This window comes from Blennius ocellaris (genome assembly GCF_963422515.1).
Source record: "Blennius ocellaris genome assembly, chromosome: 13".
Classification (NCBI taxonomy): Eukaryota; Metazoa; Chordata; class Actinopteri; order Blenniiformes; family Blenniidae; genus Blennius; species Blennius ocellaris.
The window spans coordinates 22,868,626-22,882,573 of NC_137662.1; the positions used below are offsets into that span (position 1 = coordinate 22,868,626).

A 13,948-nucleotide genomic window follows, 5' to 3' on the forward strand; every position below is an offset into this window, starting at 1 on the left:
GACTGAGGTTTCAACACCGAAACACACGACCCGGCAGGGGGTCCAACAAACGTGGGAAAGAAGACGACCGCGCTGGGACTTTGTACCTGTCACGGACTCCGATCGGGAATGCTCATCGCTGTCTGAATCCTCCAGCTGGTCGTCACTGGAAGAGGAGGACAGGATGAGACGATACGGGCAAAGACAAATGTGAACGAGAGGCCTTGAGGCTCTTTGGCTGTTTCACACGGTAACATGGGGCGACGGCGTTGAACGTGTCCGTCCCTACCTGTCTCCCTCTAACTTGGGCAGGTCGGAGCAGGAAGACGCCTCCTCCAACCACGCCAGGGTTGGTCTCCGGGACTCGGTCAGCGCCTGCTGGCCCTGCTCGCCGCTGCACAGGATCAGCTGCCTCAGGATGGCCGGGTCATACGGGTTGATGTCAAACTTCAAGTGCACCTGTTCCACACATTGAGGACCCCATGAGCAATACATTTCTCTTGGTTTTTTTTTTTTTTTTTTAAATCTCCAGTCTTTGTCCTGATCATTCATCTCCTGGCTGATGTCAAATTCCTTTATTTTCTCAAATTCTTTCTTTGTCTCTTCCCGCAAAACATCATTTTCTATGTTCTAAACAATTTTTTCATTTCTTGTTATTCATTATCTTGACTGGGTGTGGTAGTGAGCACATGCAGAGCTTTTTGACCTCTCAGTCTCCTTTTATTTTAAGGAATATTAAGATATTTGTCCTGGAAAGTACCTTCTTTTGGATTATAGAAGTAAAGAGTCAAAATGCTACGGAATTGCCCTATATTGCCCTTGTGAATTTCTCTTGGAGATCATTAAAGTATCTATCTATCTATCTATCTATCTATCTATCTATCTATCTATACATTCCTTTTGATGTGAAGCACATGGAAGTTGATTTAAAAAAAGAGAAACGGGAGGCAGTGGCTTTATGCTTTGAGCGGGAAATCTCAAATCAGGGAACACGGAGCCGTAGTGTTTTTGGAGTCAACAACTATTACAAACAACAGCAAGTTGTATGATTTGTCGCTCAGTGCTCATCTGAATGAGACTAAAGGACACCGTTTTATGGAAGGAAGACATGAAACACATTTCTTGTGTAAAGCTCGAGCTCCCAATCCAAATCGAGGAGGCTCTGACAATTTTATAGATCATGTATTGAGTTGTATTGACTTTCTTCAGGCTTCGGTCCTTCTGTGTGGGGACACAGGAGAACCGTTTTCCTACTGAGCATTGTGCTCCTCAGCTTGTTTTAGAAAACTGCTGTGTAAATAAAGTTTGATCATTCCAGTGAACTGTGTGGAGGAGTGTGAACAGCGGGAATCCCTTCACGACACAAATCAAAGCTGGAAGTGGAGCTGAATGCACTGATACCTGGTTCGAATAAACATGTGAACGCAGCCATCAAGTAAATCGAACGTCTCACAAGAGGAAATGAACAAGTGCAGCGTACGATCGGAATTTGATCAAAACAGAAGGATTAATGCTGATGTTGCGTCTCAGAACAGCTGCCCAGATTTTAATAGGTTCACATCTTTTTTGGAGGAAAAGTGGAAACTTTCTGAACCTCCCCTTTTCTCCCACCTTCATCATTTTGGAGACGTCCCAGATGCAGATCTTGCCCCTCTTGGTGGCGGCGGCCAGGAACTGCGGGCAGCTGCCGAAGCCGTAGCAGGCGATCTTGTCCGAACTGTCGGGGCTGTTGGGGAACTGGGCGGGGCTCGTGGCCAGCGTCACCGACAGCGGAACGTTCTGCGTGTGCTCACCCTTCACGAACGGACAGTTGGGCGAGTGTCTCTCGTGTTCGGACCTGGGCGAGAAGAAGAGGAGGAGGACGCGTTTAGATCCTGCGGCAAGCGCTCTTGCAGCTGAACGGAGAGATAACGGCTCCACTGGCTCACCAGGGCTCGTCGGTCGGTTCCCAACAGACCAGGCACACGCTGCAGGTGAAACACATGGCTCGGTCGTCGCCTGTGGAGGCCGGCTGAGGACAGACCGTCAGCAGTGTGAAAACACAGAACTACGCAATTGCAAGTAGCTTGATCTTGTTTGCACACAGATGTGACGACACGTCTTAAAATGCACTTAAAGAAAAATGTGTGTTTCAATTCGATTTCTTTCTCAATGCACTTAAAAATGACTGCAAATATTAGTTATATTGTCAAAAGAGCATCTTTGTTGCTGTGATTGTCCTCAGAGCGAAAATACATTTAAACAATCCCAAAATAAAAAGCAAATGTGGCTCAGTTATTCAACAAATTCAAGCTTTAACACAGGTTTAAGCAAAACAACAGCAACTCAGGAAACCCACAAGGAATGAGTGAAGTGAAAAATATGGGAAAACTGTGGGGGGGGGGACTCAAATGTACAAAAAATAAATCTTTTTAAACTACAAATTTGAAAAATCGATTAAATCGATAGAGTCCACGTTTACCAGAATATTACAGTAAATCCTCTAAAAGCTGGTGATGACATCCACTATCACCAACATACAAATGCTGAGAGCTTTAAAAAAATCTGCAGTCGTGCAGGTTTGTACAATTTATTCTAGGGTTTGTTTGTTTTTTTTGCGTGAGCAAATTTGAAAGAAAGCTTCAGGCTCCTTATGTAAACTCCTGGAATGCCACTGCTCTGCTGGATGCTCATGCTGTAAACATAAAGTGAATCTAGACAGAGGTCCTCGGACCAGAGCGAGCTCCAGTGGAGATGGGCTGGTTCTTCTCACCTGGTGGTAGAACCCTGCTTGAGCCATGGGGTCCGGCTGGGCCCACCTGTACCCGGCGTGTGGCCACGATGTGAACGTCTCCCTCCTGTTGGCCTCGCTGTACATGAGGGACCTGAATGGGAGGGGAAACCTGTCAGCGATGCGCCCAGCCGGCCACGTGTCGAACCGGAGGCTCAGTTCAGCGACAGCCGGACCGGGACCGTGTCCCGGGTCACTGAAGGTCTTACCTGTCTACGGAGCGCCCGGGCCCAACTCCCAGCTCGGGCCTGGCGCTGGACAAGAGGTAGGAGAGCCTGTCCATGATGGATGAGGCCACAGACAAGGCAGCGACGTTCTGGTTGATCTTCTTCAGCTCGTTGACGATGGCGCCAGCCACCAGCTTCAGGACGTGGTGGGGAAGATGGAGGGTGACTGTCGCCCACTGGGGGGGAAAAGGGAGGGATGTGTTAGTACTCGGAGGTCTGGTATCTTACAACAACGGTACTACGACAGTCCCGTCTCCGTTGTTCTGATCGGCGCCGCGCATTACGTGATAACTTTTTGTGGTCATGTGACACAGAGGTGGGCCCAGATGTGTTCTAGAGCAGCGCTGCCCAATTTGTTATGCATTACAGACATAATTTTTCCAGAAACCGACAGGACGTTGTATGAAGAGGCCTTCACGAGTTCTTAACGGTGAACGATAAAAAATTGCGGCAACACAGTGAAGAAGCACTGCGTGGCCGCTTGGCCGGCCCGTCACATCAGCTGCAGCAGCACGGCGGGCACACGGTAGTTCGTGTTACGTAAATAACACAAATAAAATGCCGACACAAGGTCGAGCGTGGCTGAACACTGACTGATCAGAGCGTGATCATCTGAAGAGCCTCACAGATCCGTGTATTTCACATCATTATTTTAACATTTTAAGCTGTTGACAACGAGGCACAAGTCACAAAATAATGTAAAAAAAAAACATAAAATCTGGGAAAATTTAATGAAAAGACCAAAAAGGACAACATATCAAAGATTGAGAAAAAGAAATCTGAGTCTACTAAAAGAAGACAGTTATTGAGTTATTTTGACACAGAAAAAGACAGTGATTTCAGTGTTTTGTGTCCTCATGAAGTCAGAGCATCTCCCTGTTTATTCTCACGCCCATTGGAACCGGTTGTCTGTGGTTTGCAGCAGGTTGCTGGTACAATGAGGAAACGACATCTTTCTATCAAGAGGCCTCAAAGCTTAAAACACACTGCTGCTACTTTTTAACCAATCACAACAAACCAAAAAAGGACAAAAAAATCCTGAATCCGTCAGTGTTAAACTGCCACAATCGACCAAACCGCTGCTTCACTTTTCAGCCTCTTCCTCCGGGTCTCCCCTTCATGAAGCGTCTGATGGATAACAGGACTGCTACCATTCATTACCGTGATTAAATTCCCCTGCATGTTAGATTTAGTTAAACCGATAATTGCATCATCATAATAGCATTTCTGTGTGTTGTGTGGACAGATGCTGTTAGCCAGGGAACCAGGCTTATAAATAGATTTCCAGGTTTTTACAAGTACAATTTCAAGTCCTGAGATTCTCCGCTTTTCAAGAAGATTAAAATGAAAAGTATTAGAGCTGCACTACATTAGCTGAGAAGGAGCACTGGGATGAGGGGATTTCTGCGTTTTAAAAAAAAGTAGTTACTTTGGAAAAGGAAATGTGTTTTAGTTCAGTTTTTTTACTCACTTTGTAGTAATGTGCAGAGAGTTCACGTATTGTTGTGGTGCTTTGATAAATTAGCTGAGCTGTGCTGCACTGTCTGAGTCAGTCTGATAACCGATTGGCCAACTCAGCTAAAGCTTACATCCATTAGTGGGAGGAAGATGCTCTAGAACAGGGGTGTCAAACTGATTTCAGTTGAGGGGCCACATCCACCCTAACCTGACCTCTGGAGGGCCCAACAAGTCAAACGTAACATGTTAAACTGCAGATACGGACAAATGCAAAAGTCTTTCCTTCTTTTGATCCTTTTGTAACTGCAAGGATTTGCCAGTCTATTCTGAAATATACATATTAAAGGAAATCAGATATTATTACATTTGCAACAAAAAAAACCCTCAGTCACCTGTATCTGGATATCCTATTTTTATTCAGGATTAAAACAATTTGTCACCATCTGGAAATTGTTTTGAGTTTACGTGTCTAAAGTATAATTTCACATAAATTGGACTCATTGTTTTATTGTGAAAGGTATTGCGTTATGTGTCCTCCACAGATGCATTAATAAATTCTGACCAAGGGCGGTTTTCAATGTCATTTTTGCCAATCCAGTGTTTTTAGATCAGCCTCTGTCAGTTTTCATATTTATGCTTTAAAAAAAAAAAAAAAATCACATGGCGGCCGGATTAGATCCTCTGGCGGGCCGCTTCTGGCCCCCGGGGCCACATGTTTGACACCCCTGCTCTAGAATCTGGATGAGAGCTGAAAATACATTAGTTTGTGGGAGGAAGATGCTCTAGCATCTGGATGTGTCCTGCACTTTGAGAAAGACTGAACAAAAAGCAGAGGCAACACTCACCTTGGCCACTTTGTGATTGGCTGCCGTCTCGTGTGAGGTATTCTTCAGGCCCTCCTTGAGCTGGGTGATAAAGAGTTCGTAGCCCTCCGTGTTGGACACGTCGATCTTTTCTTGACAGGCCATCAGCATCTGCTGGGCCTGAACGCAAACACATGAAGCCACGGCAGTATAAGATACAGGCGTATAATAAACCGACACAGTGGAGGTTCTGTTTTCACAGGATCTCGCCTCGTGTTGAACGTGAAGGTTTGATGGATCAAACTACTGAACTCCAGTGGGTATTATTTATTACTTCAACTGTTCATTGCTCAAATGTAAAATTATTTAACTTGGTTTATCGCCAACATCATTACAAACTTATACAATAACAAAAATAAATAATAACATTTATATGGGAGAGCCCAATAAACCCACAACCTGTTGTCTCAGCAGTTCCTGACTCCACAACATCCCGCCAACGCTCACTGGAGCCAAGTGAGCTTGTGATTACAGTTTCTGGACCCGTATTGATAGTAGATCTTGTGTGCAGCATTTCAACTTTCGGTTTTGCTTTTAGTCTGGAGCAGAATCGTGTGCGTACGCGTGTGAGGGCAAAGAGCAACCCAGATCAGGATCGACGAAACTGAGAAGATCCATTTGAATACCAAACATACTGAAGCACATCTGTGGACCTCTGGGTGTGGAGCTCACTAAATGAGCTGAGGTCAGTCAGAGACCTTAACACAACAGTACCGGTCACACTGTTCAATGATCACAGGTCAGGATAGTTGTCCTGAACTCCACCTGTCACTTTTATTACTGCTCCACTGGCCACGTACATCATTTATAGCAGGGTTGAGCTGAAATAACCACGGGTCAGAACAAGCGCTTATAACAATAACATTACTAGTGACGTAATAAAATGGTCAAATAACGATGATTAAAAGAGTTTGTTTCTTCAACGAATGAGTGATGACTTTCCCATAAACTACACCCATGTAGAAAAACTCGGCATAAAACCTGGAAAAACAAACAATTATTTCCAAGAAAAACATATATTACTACATTATAAGCAGCAGTTATTTTATCTTAAAATAATGACAACAAAAAATGGAATTTTTGTGAATGCCACTCCTTTACGTAGCGACTTTTTAGATTATTGGCAAAATTCAGTGAGTCAACTATGCAAATACACTATTGGCAAGTTAAGACATGATGTACTTTATTCCACTTGACTACAATGGTACTGTTATTGGTTGTCACAGAATCCCAAACGCAACAAGTGGATCCTGGACGTTCTAAATATAAATACATTGCGAGACAGTGAAACAAAGTCTTAAGGATGTTTTCCTATAACTGGCCGTCTGATCGGCGATCAAATCAAAACATTTTTTTTAAATCTACATGTGGAAACTTGGGACGCCGAGTCCAAAGTGATGGAACGACTTTCACTCTGTTCGCGGTCAAACAACGCAGCGTGTTTTATGTAAGCGGCCCAAACTGGGCGTGGGAGTGTCTTGAGGGTGGAACAAAAAAAAAACAAAGGCTGATGTAACCCGCCCGCCGGGTGTCGGGTGCTTCTTCACCCACCTCCGTCACCGGCAGCTCCAGCTGGACCAGGTCCTCGGGCTTGGCCACCGGAGGCTGTAGGGCCGTGTCCAGGAGCAGGATGCCGTTCAGGTCCTTCCTGCAGCCCACTGCATAGTCGTCCACGAAGAGCACCTTGTCCACCGCGGGGAAGTACTGACACCGGACACGGCCGCCGGGCTTGGCTGCAACGTCAACAGAGGACAGCATGAAGGAGGGCTGAAGGTGGACGGAGGGTTCCAGAGTACCTGATTCTGTGGAGTCATGTAGAGACGGCAGCAGGTTTTTTCAGAGTTTCGCTCTGTAACTTGCACGTGAAGACAATCAAGACCAAATATTTGTCCTGACAAACAAGTCCAACTGGTCACCTCGACTTCTCATAACTACACTCTGCTGTTAATTATTAAAACATACTTTAGAATCCAATTGGATGGAAAACAATGGCAAACCTAAAGCTCTACATAACCAGAGTGTGACCGGACCACGATAGAACCTTTCTTTGATTTTAATGATAGAAGTCTCTTGCCTGCCGATTCTAATAATTGATGCTGTAATTGAGGATTTTTTTTTTTAACGCCTTGCAAACAACAAAAACATAAACAAATACTTGATGACGAGTATGAGGATGTCGTTGTGTTTGACAGTGCTCGCTCTTCTTGGATCTCATCCCCGTCGTGTTTAATCACGTCTCAATTCTCACCGGCAGCGTTTCACAACATCACACTATTTTTATTATTTATTTATTTTTGATCATTTCTGTTTTGATTTTTGTGCTTTTACGTTTTCAGCCTCCAGACATAATATTGAAAACACTTGATTAAATACAATCTCTTGTCAACACAATCTGAACAGTGAAACATGTTGGACTAAAGATCACGAACGAGTGCATGGAAACGTTTATTTTCAGCCCTTTGCAATCGGTATAGTGTGAATGTTGATGCAGCTAAAATACCAATATATCATGCAGCGCTGTCTGTATTTTTTAGCGTCAATAATGAAACTGCTGTTCATCCAAATATTTATATTAGACTTCGACTTTTGAGTCATTTGTGTAATGACATTACAATAACTTATTAGTGTACAAAGAGTTGTCCTACAGTAAATTCGGATACCTTCATGTCGTTGTCAAAAATCAGAACCGGCAGCAAACCGGCAGGTGCCTGAACTGTGAGCGAGCGGAGATACTGTACAAACAATGTGGCTTCAAATGTGGCGTCTTCTGTTGGGAAGCGAGGAAAGTTCCCAGATGGCCGATTCCAGACAGTGTGAGAATATTAGTATGCACCACATCCAAGGCCTATTTCCAAGCTACATTTTTTTTTTTCAAACATTTCTCTCTGTATATAAACACTGCGGAACCAGAGCTCCTGTTAGCTTCATTCATGAAGACAGAATTAACTACAACATAATCGTCTGAGCAGCTAATAAACCTTCGGTCTGAACCTCTGCTTGGCTCCGTTTCGCTACGTGCTAAGACAGTTGTTGTTTTTTTTTTGCTGGCACATTCTGAAGACCTCGTCTATCATCAAACGTCACATCAAAGTGGTCACGCTGAAGATGCATGCTGGTGTTTCCCTTCACGTGTGGGATTTGTTCCAAGCAACATTCGCGGACAGTGAGATTTTTCTTAACTATTGTCACTCCATCATTGTCGTTACAGTGAAACAAACGATCGCGCGTCGGAGATTTGTATGACGCCGGTGCTTCTTCAGATTTCCGTCTCAACTCCTCTGCTTGCCGCGACTCCCTTTGATTGTTTCCCCCACTTATTTTAAGATAAGTGGTGCCGCAGTTCCTCAGCTCCAGGCCAGTGTACTACCTTTTTCTACTTCTACTGCCAGTGTGTGCAACAGAGCGAGGCTGGAGTACAGCACTCATGACCTACGTCTCGGCAGACCTCAAGGCAGCGTTTGGGGCGTTTTGGACTCTTAAAAGACAGTGATTTTTTTCGGAAAACGGCGGAGCGGAAGCATGCGGCGGCACAATCGACGGCGGAAGAAGTTGACGAGAGCCAGCGTGCTAACCAGGCTAAGAGCTAGCTAACAACAGACCCACGCCGCCGAATCTGTCCCTGTCTGACACCCACTTCTGGACGTAGCGTCGACGAACCAAGAACTTCGATTTGCAGCTTTCAACATCGATGCTCTTAGAAATTTGAAAGGAATTTGAACCTGAAAGGAGTTTGCAGGTTCAAACTCCACAGCTGACTGGTCCCCAGTGCCTTGACCCCCCCCTGGAGCGCCCCAATGTGGCTGCCCCGCCGCATCCTAGAAGAGGGTGGGTCAATGCACGTCCACTACAGGGACGACACTTCAGTGTGTGTGTTCCAGGTCATGGACTGGAACATACGCTTGTCCTCCATGCTCTAAATAGTTGGAGATAACATGGCAATATATATAACAAGTTCTCTCAGATAACGAAGCAGATCCAGAGCTGGACTTTGAGGAGGTTTTGTTCCTGGCTGGCCCCTGATGCCCCCCCGCCCTCTATCTTCACACCACAGTGCGGGGCAGCATTTGGCCTCAACGTGACAAATGCAGCTCGTCTTTTTGCCGGCTTCAAAAAGTAATATCGGGTTGTTAACTGTGTGGAACAGGAGAGAAACCAAGCGTCTTCATGTGGTCAGTGCATAGCTGAAGTTAATTTTTGTTTTCCCTTGAACAACATACATGATACCTCGTTTGAATTATTTTGCATGCGAGATAAGCGAATCTTTGTTTGGGGGATTAAGTAAAGGTTACCTTCCCTGTTTGTTTTCAAACAGATGGATGAAGTCGATAAGAATTTTCTTTTTTTTTTTTCATTTAAAGAATTTAGTTTTACCATTGTTGTCTTTTTCACTGGGAAAAGTGCTTCTTCCACCAGACGGGTGTGTAGGATCACACCAGTGTCACGACTCTGACCAGAGAGGACAGGATACATGGATTTACTATTGCCACCGGCATCACCACGACCTGCGTTTCAATGATTATAGTTGTAATAATAATTGGGTAAAACATTTCCAGCTTGAGAGTTGATACAGCCTTTTTACTTTGCAGACAAAGCTTGAAAGCCGTCTAACAATTTCAAGTCCATATTCCTTTGTTTCTTGATGGGGTAGTGAGGTAGACTTGAGATTAGATAAATGTTTAGTTGCATAAACTTTGATGTCCTCTTTAACTCATGTGATTTCTAAATTATTTTATCGGCGTGGTGTCTCAATTACTTTCATCTGTATATACCATTTTGTTTTATATTTGTATATTAATTTAAGTTTCATCTTTCTCTTGCAATATTAAACTTTGTGCTTTAAATTTGTTCATTTAACAATAAACTCATTTGTCATGCAAATTTTTTTTAGCCATCTTCTGAAAGTTATTTCTCTCAGTTTGAACAATCTCTCACAATTTACCTTCTTGTCTTATTTTGCTGCTTCGTTATCTTAGTTTGGTGCAATTTCTGAATACATCTCCCATTAATTTCACCAACCAGCATGAAAACGGACGGACTCTTGTGCTCGTGGAGGATATATAGTGTGGCTCATTTTTATTTCTTAAGAGCCACAGCTTCACAGCACTAGCGTACAATCCAACTAGCGCAATGTTAATCCGAGACAGCGGAAACATCAAATTAAGACACTGATAATAGTATGAATGTGACGACTGTCTCTGGCTAACAGATACAATTACATAGTTTGATGAATAACGTTTCCTTTTTAATCCTGGAAAACAGCACTAGTGCACATTCATATATGTGATTTAGTTTTGGCCATCATAAAGCCAAAAGATAACAAAATAATGTACAAATACCGACCAGTCTGAACTCTAGGATTCAAGGATTCAAGGATTCTTTATTGTCATATCAAAAAGAAATGATACGAAATTTGGACTCAGGTCCCGGTAAGCCAGTAATAAAATATATATAGAGCGGAAAAAATATATACAAATATACAAGAAGTGTTTAGATTAGCTCTAGAAGAAGTACATTATGTAGCCTGGGAGAACAGAAAACCATCTAAAATCCAGTTTTCTGATGTTTCTCTCCAGAGTCGCTGGGAAAACACTGTTAATGGTTTCATGATCATGTGAATTCTTAGTTTCTTTTTTTTCACACTTAAATCAGGCTCATCCTGTGAATCACAATATTTCCTCGTGGGCCGCTTTTGGCCAGCGCTCCATAGGTTTGACGCCCCTGATATACAAGCTCACAACTCGCTGTACTGATCGGCCTCAACTCAGCACAGTGTGTACAGGTTTTCAAAAAAATGTGTGGAGTGATAATGTTTACAGTCTAAGCTCAGTGCTTATCACACTCTGCTGTGAGTCTCCTTCCTCTGACACTCCTCACAACACATGCTTTTCAGAAAACTGGTGGGGAAAATGACCGCTCGGGCTTGACGAGCGCGTGTTCAGCTGCAAACGTTTCAGTGACCGCGTCCGTCAGTATCAGATGTTAAGTCCAGATGTAAACAAACGGAGCGCTATGACAACCTTCTAACAAGGAAACCCTCATTTACAATCAGGTGTGTGGCAGCAGGGAGAGGCCACAAACACGCAGGACTGGGGATCTCCGGGATCTACCTGAAGACACACTTTCAACCAAACAATTCATCAGAAACACGTCCAGCCACAGCTCATAAAGCTGCACATAGGTTTGCTATACATCCAGAAACCTGCACACTGAATCGTATTAATATAGTTTCATCATTTTATACTTTAAAAGCAACTAACATTTTCACTTTTTACCCTTTTTTTTTTTTTTTTTTACATTGACTGCAGATCCTTGCTTTTGAGTCACAATGACTGGAGATCCTTGCTTTAGAGCCACAATGACTGCAGATCCTTGCTTTAGAGCCACACTGACTGCAGATCCTTGCCTTAGAGCCACGATGACTGCAGATCCTTGCTTTAGAGCCACAATGAATGCAGAGCCTTGCTTTAGAGCCACAATGACTGCAGAGCCTTGCTTTAGAGCCACACTGACTGCAGGTCACTGCTTTACAGCCACAAGTGGCTACAATCCTTGCTTTACAGCCACATGTAGCTACAGATCCTTGCTTTACAGCCACATCAGCGAATCCCAACGACCGAAAGTTAAGTAACCGAGGAGCTGCTAGCTTGATTAGAGCCTCTCCCGGCATGTCACACTTCAACATTGTGACGTTTAGGAACTTGCCGATCTCACGGTGACGCTAAATGTGCGAGTTGCAGTGTCCACGGAGTAAATCGCAGCTACAACAACACTGTGAGTGGGCCGGAACAGGTGACCCGGCTCATTACCACCGAGGATGCTAACCCCACTCGCTAGCTCCTGGCTATAGCGAGGTGGATGTGTCATGTAGCCGCGGAGGTAAACAGTATCTCACACCGGCATCCAGGAAGGAGCTGCGGGCCCGGCTTCAGGCGACGTCCGTGGATAGTCAACTGCCCGTTTCAGAACATTAGGACCGGCTGAACGGGTCCTGCTTGGCCAGGGTAGGCCCGACGGTAGGAAGAGCTAACGTTAGCGGGCTGAGGCTACGGCGTCTGTTGACAAGCTGTTACCGGCTTGTCAAGGCTCAACGTGCGGCTGTGCGGAGCCGACAGAGCGGCCCGGTGCTTACCGTGCAGCGCCGAGGCCTGCAGGATGGCCCCTGAAGTCCCGTCAATCACTTTGATACTGCCGCGGCTGGTCACCGCCAGAATGGCGTTGAGGGCCGGATGGTAGGAGAGGCTCCGCAGGCCCTCGTCGTCGCAGCGCAGGCATCCGTCTCTCAGTACAATCCAATCCGAGGAGGTGGACGAGCCGGAGCCCGGCGAGGCCGCGGCCGCCATCTTTCACGATTCCTCCCTTCCCTTCCCTTCTGGGTTTTTTTTTTTTAGGTGGATCCAATGATACACTGTTAAATCTCTGACACTATGTCGGAACCTCGGCTCCCGTGCCACTGCTGGCTCCTTCTTCTCCTCCGGCCGTTTGCGCAGCGGCGGCTCTTCACCATCGGCTCTGAGGAAGTCCAGGCTGGGCTCGCTGTCAGCCGCTCCGCGCCAAGTCCCGCGAGAACTCGGAGCAGAACGAGAACTCGGCTTGGACAAAATAATGAACACCAAAATACTGACTGAAGCGCGCTTTTTATTAACTTCACGAGCGTGTTTTTTTCACTTGTACATATTGGTAGTTGTGAGGTTTTTCGCGCTTGTTCCTAAAATTGATAACTTTTACGCCATAAATTGTAAAACAATACGTTATCGCGTTACAGGCAAGAGGCGGGGCTAAAGACCCGATCCTGCTCGTGATTGGCTCTGGGTTTGAGGGACAAGACGACGCGAAGGTAAAATATATCCAAATGCACAAAATCATCCATATTAAACTTAAGGTTGATATGTTTGAGTGTTAAGAGTGTAAGTAACTAAAACTGACATTATTTCAGTTTGCAATGAGTCAGTAAACAGTCTGTAAATTGGTAGAGAATTAATAATTAGCGCTTTACTAAAATACTCAGAATAATAATGAAACACAGAGACGGGAGGAGACACAGAAGATGACCTGACCATTTGCATGATAAACCCTGTAAATCTCAATTAAAAACATATTTTAAAAAGAGCAAAGGAATTGAGCTTCACATCCAACCATCCATCCATTTTCTTCACCGCTTTATCCTGTTCAGAGGTTTGAGTTTGGCTTTTGGAAACATTACAGTGTCATGACCACCAGTCACCACTGGGTGTCACTCTATCCCCAGAAACATAATCTGAAGGCTCCAACCACCATGGTAGTACAAATACAGTTTAAAGAACTACACTGAGCACATTAGACCTCTGTTGATGTGAGCTGTGATTCCTCCCCTTGGACTCTGAAGCAGACAGAAAAAAAAACAAAAAACAGGTGAAGCAGAAGCGATAAGATCAGCTTGACAGCACCAGGGGCACACGATTCCACTCAGTGCTGCTCTCATGTCTTCTATTCTCCTTTTTCATCTCTTGCCATGTTTATTGTCATACCCAGACATACAAAACACCCTGTATCTTTTTTTTAGGCTTGTATACTGAAAAAAAAATGCTCCTTCCAAAACTTGCACAAGTTTTATGAGCACAGTGCAAAAGCTCAGTTCTTAAGTGTTCTCCTCCAATTTCCCCAAAAAACATGAA

The 13,948-nt window shown here is 44.6% G+C and overlaps 1 protein-coding gene across 1 annotated transcript in view; it reads right to left on the reverse strand.

Moving 5' to 3' along the window:
- birc6 (baculoviral IAP repeat containing 6) overlaps nt 1-12,812 on the reverse strand; it is an 88,345-nt gene extending 75,533 nt beyond the window's left edge. The window contains 9 exon segments of the mRNA XM_080507482.1: nt 87-145; nt 269-438; nt 1,591-1,816; nt 1,908-1,990; nt 2,732-2,843; nt 2,959-3,152; nt 5,280-5,417; nt 6,849-7,030; nt 12,427-12,812. Coding sequence (XP_080363608.1) covers nt 87-145; nt 269-438; nt 1,591-1,816; nt 1,908-1,990; nt 2,732-2,843; nt 2,959-3,152; nt 5,280-5,417; nt 6,849-7,030; nt 12,427-12,637 — 1,375 coding nt within the window. The 5' untranslated portion in view covers nt 12,638-12,812.
- Nucleotides 12,813-13,948: the final 1,136 nt, after the last annotated feature.